This window comes from Nicrophorus vespilloides, unplaced genomic scaffold (assembly GCF_001412225.1).
Source record: "Nicrophorus vespilloides isolate i.1.1-1 unplaced genomic scaffold, Nicve_v1.0, whole genome shotgun sequence".
NCBI classification, from domain to species: domain Eukaryota; kingdom Metazoa; phylum Arthropoda; class Insecta; order Coleoptera; family Silphidae; genus Nicrophorus; species Nicrophorus vespilloides.
Window position 1 is genome coordinate 8,693 of NW_017095666.1, and position 10,102 is coordinate 18,794.

Consider the following 10,102-nt stretch of genomic DNA (forward strand, 5'->3'; position numbering starts at 1 on the left):
ATAATCCGGGTAAACAGTACTGCCATTATATTTAGTTGTTTAAGACCGGACTAATCGAAGATCTGAAAACATACGAAAAATAAACAAAACCGGACGACTGTGTAAATCCTATAATGTATCTAAAAAAACTAATTATATACTATTATTTTAGATTTTATTTATATTTTGCTCAATGAAGATTTAGTTTGTTTTGAAATTTTCAAACCGAAGCCCAAACCTAATTATATTAAACTAAGTAAATATCACTAGTTTTGGATTAGTTAATCTATTTTGTTTTACTATTATTATTGTAATGAATGAAAATGTTTAATTTAATTTTAGATTATTATTATTTTATCATTAGTTTTCTCATATTTTTTTCAAAAACTTTAGATTAAAATAAATTATACAAGACTCATGTAATAGTATATTTATTAAAAAAATGTTTCATATAAAATATTTTATTTTTACTACTCATTGATTTCCACGTCATTAAATCTATTTATGTATATTTGTTAATTGATTATATGTATTTTAATTATGCGTCACATATGGTCAATTTTATAATAATAATAATTTCTACGAGCAAGAAGTTGTATCGTATTTTTGTTATATAAAATTAAATTATTTGTCGGAAGATCTATTGAATATTTAATGAGATACACGAACTGAATTAGAGCTATCGTTATTTATGTTTTTTTGCTCCATCATCATATTTCACAATAAACAAAGTGATGTTTGGAATTCACAAACGAAGAGCAGGCGTGTATTAGAAAGGATATTTGTGTACATATGAAATCAGAACATTTGTAAAATTTTTACGTTATGTAAATCAAATAAGAAGAGTATGCACAAAAGAGAGACGTAAAAAATTGGTGAAATCGAAATGTTCCGATATGAGAAATCCTGGTTGAATGTCAGTTACCAAAGTATAAAATCTCGACCAAATTCGAGAATGGTATCATTCACATCCCAATCTCAAGACAAGAATGAGATCCTTCGCGGTAAGAGCAAATGATCTGTTTGTTTTTAGATATTGAGTTTTAATATTTATTATTTGATTTCAGTGCATTTTGGTAGCCCTGTGCGTCAGCGGCATTAGCTGTGGAGAGTCTTCTGCTAAGGAGAAGAGATCCATCCTCCACGGAGGATTTGGCGGTTACAGCGGATACAGCAGCGGAGGTTACGGTGGTATCGGAGGAGGTTATGGAGGTAGTTACGGCGGCGGTTACAGCAGCGGATTCGGAAGTGGAATTGGAGGTGGATTTGGTGGTCATGGCTTAGGGAGCGGTATTGGCAGTGGTTTCGGAGGCGGAATCGGAGGTGGTTATGGAGGATTCGGTGGATCAGTAGTTACTATTACTAAGAAAGTAGCCGTTCCAGTACCACAACCCTTCCCAGTCACCGTCACCAAGACAGTACCAGTTCCTTATGCCGTTAAGGTACCAGTCCACATCCCGAAACCATACCCAGTTCCAGTTCCACACCACGTCCCAGTCAAGGTGCCAGTCGTCGTTAAAGTTCCCCATGCCGTCCCATACCCAGTCAGCGTACCAAAACCATACCCAGTCGAAGTAATCAAGAAGGTAGCAGTCTCTGTACCAACCCCAGTTGTTGTACCAATCCACACCCACTCTCACACCACTGTTGGAGCCGGTATCGGAGGTGGTTTCGGAGGAGCCGGTATCGGAGGAGGTTTCGGTGGTTCCGGAATCGGAGGTGGATATGGTGGTAGCATTGGAGGTGGATACGGTGGAATCAGCGGAGGAAGCATTGGAGGTGGACACGGTGGAATCAGCGGAGGATTCGGTGGGAATCAGCGGAGGAAGCATTGGAGGTGGACACGGTGGAATCAGCGGAGGAAGCATTGGAGGTGGACACGGTGGAATCAGCGGAGGAAGCATTGGAGGTGGACACGGTGGAATCAGCGGAGGATTCGGTGGAATCAGCGGTGGATTCGGTGGATACTCCGGCTCCGGTTTCTCTCAAGGTGGATTCAAGTCCGGTTACGCTTCTGGATGGAAGTGGTAAACCGTCTGTTAGAATGAATATTTTTTTACATTCACATTTTTGTACATATCAAAATTTATTAGTTAAATAAATTACCCAATTTTATTTTAATCGTTCTTCTTTTACTTTCACCAAACAACACGCTCATTTTAATAGATCCAATTAGAGAAATAGAAATAAGAACAGTCTTATATTATAACATTTCTTGTAGAAAAAAATACCTTTTAATGTATTCAGTTCAGAATATGCAACATTTTTGAGAAATTTGATAAGTTCTTTGATTTTCAAATTTATTGCCTACTTATAAAGTACTTTTATTTGTGATTATAATCTCAAAAATCGTTTCAACATATAACAGTAATGTAAGTATTTAATTTACTAAAGCTGTGAAACTATTCTTAAAACTTATAAATACTTATTTAAATTCTGTATATTTACCAATCAAATTATAGCCCCGATATGATATAAACACTACTTGTTAAATTACTTGTCAAGTAATATTTTCATACGCATATTCACATTTTTATATTGTCCATATTTATATAATAAAATGTATGTAAGTAAGATATCTTTCATAATGATATAATAAATATTTTCTACTAGAAATTTATATGAATGAAGCTGACCTGTTATAGATTTGAGCTATTAGAAACGGTGTTTCATCTCTTTCCATATCAAAGCGGATCCAATTTCGTCGTTAATTATATAGTCAAATCCAATTTCTAATTCATCCTTTCATTTTTATTTCCTATTATAAACACGTTTTCTCACGTAATAAAAGTATATATTTCATTTGACATATTTTAACTTGTTGATAATTCTATGAATTTATTTATTGCTTCAATATTTTCTGTAATTATATTTTTTATTAAAATTTATATTAGAACAATATTTTTGTCTAGAATTTTTTATATTTATTCATTTTTTTAAAATATTAGCATAAATAATTCCATTAAATCAATCAATTTCACTGTCTATAAAAAATTTAATAACGTTTGTAGTGGATAGTATGAATGGTTAATAGTTTTATTTAATAAGTATTAAGAGTACTCAATCATACCTCGGTTAGTGACATAACGAAGTTAGAAATTTGAAGCCCCATTATACCTATAATATGGAATGCAAATAGAAACACGTAAATTACTAAGAGAGGTAATTTAGTGATTGTTTTTTTAGCACTTTTGTCCTGAAGTAAAACAGTATTGCTTTTATGTTGTTAGTTTTACACGTGTTATCCTTTCAAGAGATTGTAACCAAGTATATATCTTCAATCCTTGAAGTCAATAAAAAAGTTGGTTACAAAATTCTTCACAAATGTTTCTACAACGGAACTACTTATTATATTCTATTCTCTTGAGGTTTATATATTTTTTTGGTTGTCAAACCTTGTGATCTTTGCTGATTTTTTGTCCTTCCGAGGGTGTGATAGTCAATATGTCATTCGGTCTAATAATTTTTGTTTTATGTAAGTTCAATTTAAGACATTCTGCTTGGGAAGCTTCTTTTACTCCATATATAGTAACGTTTGTGTGTGATACTTTCCTAAATCCAGCTTCTTAGATAGAAAATCGAATTTCTGGCTAAGCCGGTTGGTCATAATTTTGATCAAAAGCTTGTAAAATATGGAGAGTCTATAATTCTCCATGTGTGCACGACCGCCTTTCTTGAAAAGCAGAATGACCTTGGCGTTTTGCAATGAGTCTTGGCTTTCTTCTTTGACAAGACACTTATTCAAAATTGCTAGAATTGCATTTTCTGTTTTCTCTTCACAGATTTTGAGCATTGTGCTTGTGATCTGATCCTCTCCTGGCGCATTGCAGTTTTGCAGTTCATCGATGCTCAATTTTGACCCGTCAATCGCTGATCTGAGGGTAAAATTGACTGAGTGTATAGTTTTCGGTAGAAGTTCTGGGTAATCTCAGTAATCTTGTTCTTCCACAAATTAAACTCTCCTTGATTATTTTTCATCTTATGAATTACCATATTTCCTTTTGATAGACCGGAGCGGAGTTCCAAAGTAAATAAAACAGACAACAATTTTATTATCAGATAAAATACGTTACATATTATATAAAATACTATTCATTTCTGTATAAAATTAGGTTAAAGTAACTAAAACACGCATTAATATTATTGTTAAATAAAATGCATTTTATTTGCTCCATTTGTTTCATGTTTGTTGATGTTATTATAGTAAATGGAAAACGCAAAAATAATTTCTATTTGTATACACGCATATACAAAATAACAAAAAAAAAACAGAAAAACAAACACAGTGAAACAAAAATTCAATGCATTATCAGAGTTAATTTGCCGAAAGATTTAATTTACTCGCGTTCGATTTAATCGAATTTAATTGTAAACAATCATAGGTCGCACAAACAACTCATTTGAAACAATGAATTCAATTCAATTATTGTTCGTATATGCGTTTTATTTTTGTTCTGCATGCAACTGCAATGAAAATATTGAACATTTTGTTTTCAATTGAAAACATGTAAAATTACTGCAATATCTCGCACAGTCCGGTTAATCGAAAAAAATAATTTTGTATAATATTTTTTTATTATTTATTTTCATATTGCTCAATTATAATTTAGTTTATTTTGTAATTTTCAAACTGGACTATAATTAATCGGGTCTGAATGAAGTGGACTATGCTCGCATAGTTTGCTTAAATAAATTTAAAATATTTAAATAAACAAGTCAATGCGATAAATCAGATATAACTATATAGTATTTTTTATGAAAGAAGCATTATATAATAAAAACTATAATATCTGATGGTGTAATAAATTACCTGTTTCTTTGAATGATTAATCAATTTTGTTTTAGAAAGTTTATTTTCAATTTTGATGTATTAATAATTAAAGGTAATAAGTTAAATGTATATTATAATAAAAGATTAAAGTAATTGAATTTATAATTATATAGCAGAAACAAATATTTCTACATGTACATTTATTTCAAAATATGATTGTGGCGTATGCAACCCAACGTACACGAGTTCCAATTAAAATCAATATAAACTGTATTTGAATATGAAGTTTGTATGAATTAAACTTTATTATACATCTATATAGAATATTTACATCATGAAAGTGAATTAAAAAAATGGTTTAAATGTACAAGACTTTAAGTAATATATATTTATTATATTTAAAATATATTTCACGTTTATTATTTTCAGTTACAGATAATTCTCCTATAACACAGTAGATAAGTTTATAAAAAATACCGTGTTCTGTGAAATCGTGTTATAGGAGACCCATAGACCGGACTAAAAGTCATACAAGCAACCCGTGTTGTACGAGGATTTCTGCAATGTCTCTTATCGTGTTAGAGCGAAATAGTATTGTAGAATACCGTACCATAGAAGGATGATATTGAAATATGAATCAGTCTAACTTTATTTATCAAATTATTAATTTCCTACTCACCAAGAAGAAAGTTTGTAGAATGTATAAACAATTGCATTTATACGTAATTCTAATTTGAAAAAAGGTGTACAGTTACCAAGCTAATAAACTGAAACAAAATTGTCTATTTCTTGTCAAAATAAATGAATAAGGCAAATACCGCATTGTGTGAAATCGTGTTATAGGATACCCATAGCCCGGACTAAAAGTCATACAAGCAACCCGTCTTGTACGAGGATTTCTGCAATGTCTCTTATCGTGTTAGACCGAAATAGTAATGTAGAATACCGTGCTATAGAAGAATGATCTTAAAATATGAACCAGTCTAACTTTATTTATCAAATTATTAATTTCCTACTCACTAAGCAGAAAGTTTGTAGAATGTATAAACAATAGCATTTATACGTAATTATAATTTGAAAAAAAGTGTACAGTTACCAAGCTAATAAACTGAAACAAAATTGTCTTTTTGTTGTCAATTAAATGAATAAATCAAATACCGTGTTGTGTGAAATCGTGTTATAGGATATCCATAGCCTGGACTAAAAATCATACAAGCATTCCGTGTTGTACGAGGATTTCTGCAATGTCTCTTATCGTGTTAGAGCGAAATAGTATTGTAGAATACCGTTTCATAGAAGGATGATCTTGAAATATTAACCAGTCTTAATTTATCTTTATTTATCAAATTATTAATTTCCTACTTACCAAACAAAAAGTTTGTAGAATTTTTAAAAATTGCATTTATACGTAATTCTAATTTGAAAAAATTGTAAAGATTTTAATGATAAACCGTTACCAAGCTAATAAACTGAAACAAAATTATGTCTTTTTGTTGTCAATTAAATCAATCAGGCAAATACCGTGTTGTGTGAAATAGTGTTATAGGAGATCCACAGCCCGGACTACAAGTCATTACAAGCAACTCGTGTTGTACGTGTATCTTATAGTTTTAGAACTAAATAGTTTTATAGAATACTGTGCTATAGAATGATAATCTTGAACTATGAACTAAACTAACTAGTCTAAATTTGATAAACAATCAAATTATTAATTACTTACCAAGCAAAATGTGTGTGGAATTTATAAACAATTGCATTTATAATTAATTATAATTTGAAAAAGGTGTAGAGTTTTTAATGATAAACCGTTACCAAACTAATAAACTGAAACAAAATGATGTCGTTTCTTCTCAATTAAGTTAATATTAATTATATCAAAGTTAATAACTATAAAAATAATATTAAATTTGCTTAATTCAACGTTAATGAAATGTTACTTATATTGTCAAGTAACTTTTTACTACACTTGACTTGTTAATATACTCACCTACTTAATGAACACCTAATAATATATATTATTATAAAAAATGAGCAAACTTTACTTTTATTATATCAGTATATGTATTGTATAGTTAGTTTTATATTATAGAACATTTTTAACATTTGTAAACCTTCTCTTAAAAATGTAAGAATGTTTTATTATATAATTATTATTGTGTATTGGGTTTTATAATTGTATTAATATTAAAGCATGTTTCTATTGGTTTGATTTAATTGATATTCCTTAAAAAATAAATTATAACCTTTGTAATGAAATGCCTCGTTTCTCGAAATAACACGAAATGAATCGGTTTCCTGACAGAATTTCGGATTCTCGTTAGTTAAAGTTGGTACGTGTCTCATACAACAGGAGTATAATAGTTTCAGTTTTCAAAGAAATTCGGATAGTCTTTATTCACCAATAGATTTTATACTTTTTTTTTCAATAAGTTAAAGAAGATATTTTATATAAATAAATTATGTGATATGTAAAATGTTATCTTTTTTTATGCTAAAAGCACATAATTTCATGTTTTATAAAAAAATATCAGGCAGTTTTATAATTAACATAATTTACTTGCGACACAATTATTACATATTTAAGCTGTATATGCAGAGTATATTACTCTGTGTATGTGGAACGTAATGCTTTAACTTGATTAAGGTTATTGTGGACTTATCATAACAATTATGTGATGGTGATTGCTTAATCTGTTAATTCAGGATGCATATTCAAAGTTGGCGAGTTATGTCAACGCGGGAGGAAGTTAGATTAGAAGTGTTTAATCAAGTTAACAAACCTCCTCACATATACAACACTTAAATTACAAATGCATTTGGCGTTTGTATTTGGAAAATAATTCGAACGTGATAATGGATGAATATTTGGTGGAACGAGGGAGAAAACCTTTCGTGTTTCCTTCTTATTTTTCGGGTGTCTGTTAAAACCCATGTAACGTACGCAAATGGTGGGTCAAGTTTAAATGATGCATCCTTGTTTCATATGTACGACAGTTTCCACTTTTCCGTAGATTGTTTATTCATCGGGCGCGTGTTGCGTGCACGTCGTCGGAGGCGGCGCACGCATGCCTACTCGCGCCCCCTGCCTGCATTGCCGCCACCGTCGTCGTCGCCAGTCGGCATGCGGCCGCCCCATACACTGTCTCGATGGATGATAAACACGTGCACGTGAAGATCTCGGCGATCGTCCTCGTGCTTACGATCCTATCAACTGCTGCCATCCACCTAGGTAGGATCTCAACAAAATCATGGCACCTACTTACAACACTTTGCACCAAATTGCAACTTTTTCTCTACAACTTTCTTGCAACACAATAAAAACATATTTATATGATTCTTATTTATACAAATATTTAATCTTGTTAATAATGTAACATTTATCTAATTTAATAAACATTTTATTCCATCTTTACTCTAAACATTTTCTACAGCTTTGATGAATGAAATGATCTCAGATCCATTACAAAAATAAAAATTTTAATCTTTATTCAATTAAACAATTTCTATCTATGATTTTTATTCTAGAAACTTTAAATTAAAACATATGGGAACAAAATTACATTTATGTCAAATAATAATTTTTCTCTTATTTTTCTGCAATGCGAATATGAAGGTTTATTTTATGACGTGAATTTCATTTTCATAAATAAATTATAACCAATTAGTTTAATGAGTTGCTTTGACTGGAATATTTTCATGCAACTTTAGTTTCATATAAATTAATTTAAATTTATTCGTAAATAATAAAATTTTATATTTTTACTTCTATATTATTATTCAATATTAGCTCCTTTTAATTGCACGGTTGAAAATAAAATCGCAACTTAACTAAAATTAGAAATGAATTATATATTTTTTAAGCACAAATATCTAAATCAGTTTCTTTACGAATCTTCCTTAGATCCTTAAAAAAATGTCTTCATTATTACTCTTTACTAATTTTGGTTGACAAGAAAATAATTACGGTTTTCTATTTACTATTATTTGAAATCAAAGTCAATGATAAACTTTAATCAATTATAAATTTTTCTTTTTTTCCGATGACCTTAGGCCATTTTTCAGATAACTTGATGCATAGAACTGATGTTGGTGATATTTGAGTGACAAATCTTTCAAGCGGATTTTTTTAACCAATTCTGACACCTGTGTTCTGTTAAACAATTAACACCATAAATAAGTAAAATATGACTAAAATGTTTGTTTTTGCATATGGTAAAATTGATTCTAAACTATGAGATGCAAACAAAATTTGGAGCAATTTGCTTCTGAAGTTAGATAAAAGTAATATCAATCAAAAGTAAAAAAAATACAACTTAACTTGCTCGAAATATTTTGATCGTTAAACAAAACTATTGTTAATAAAAATTTGAATATAATATTTGAATAAATTACAAGGAAAGTAAAATAGAGTATCCTTTTATTTCTAAAAATTATGTTATTTTTTCAATTTATAAATCTGAGTTATAATATTTTGACAAATTATTAAAATTGGGCAGAAAGACTAAGATTTATTAATTTATTTACATGATTTTTTTTGGGTTTATAAATTATATTTATTTTAATTTGATCTTATAATTTGTAATTTATATACTAATGTATTAAATAATTAATTGTAATTAATTATAATATGTTTTTTATTTGTGTTAGTATTAAGTAAATGAACCAATAAACAACTTTTTCGTTATAACATTTTATGATAAAAATTAGTATACTTTTTATATATCTTTACGCTAAGGATGTTGTTCACTTACTTTATAAAGCGTACATTGTTAAATAACGATTCTTATTTTAGCAAACAGTTTTCTACATTATATTAAATCTTCTAAACAACAACAATAACATATTTATGTTAATGAATTGTTAATTACACTATCATTTACTTTAATTTGACAAATATTAAACAATTTGTCCATCTTTTCTTCAAATATAATTTATTTACACACTTTATTTTATTAATAATAATCATAATCACAATTTATAGCCAGAATGTTTATAAAAGAAGTTGAAGAAAAAAAAAAAACATAAAATACATGAAAATACACCAATTAAAGAAAATAATGTAAATTCAAAATAAATACCTTGAAAAGGAACAAAGAAAATAATTCTGTATATAAATAACAAAATTAAAATTATTTGCCCAATATAAATAACTAAAGACTTTTGTCCACTTTATTCCATTTATTAATAATTTCATAATTCTACAAAAAAATATTATTACATAGTAGGGCGACTAATAGCCGAATGGTTAAGTCGCCCTACCCACGTGCCAGTGGTCACAGGTTCAAATTCCTGGTCAAGCCAGGCCCTTTGTGAGCCCCTTGGTGTATGAATTGCATGAATGAGGTTCAGCAT

General features: G+C 29.3%; 1 protein-coding gene across 1 annotated transcript; it reads left to right on the forward strand.

The window, feature by feature from the left end:
- Window positions 1-934: 934 nt before the first annotated feature.
- LOC108559217 (glycine-rich cell wall structural protein-like) lies at window positions 935-2,010 on the forward strand. Its single transcript, XM_017916423.1, has 3 exons — window positions 935-983; window positions 1,060-1,698; window positions 1,742-2,010. The coding sequence occupies exons 1-3, from the start codon at window positions 935-937 to the stop codon at window positions 2,008-2,010; spliced, it is 957 nt and encodes a 318-aa protein (XP_017771912.1).
- Window positions 2,011-10,102: the final 8,092 nt, after the last annotated feature.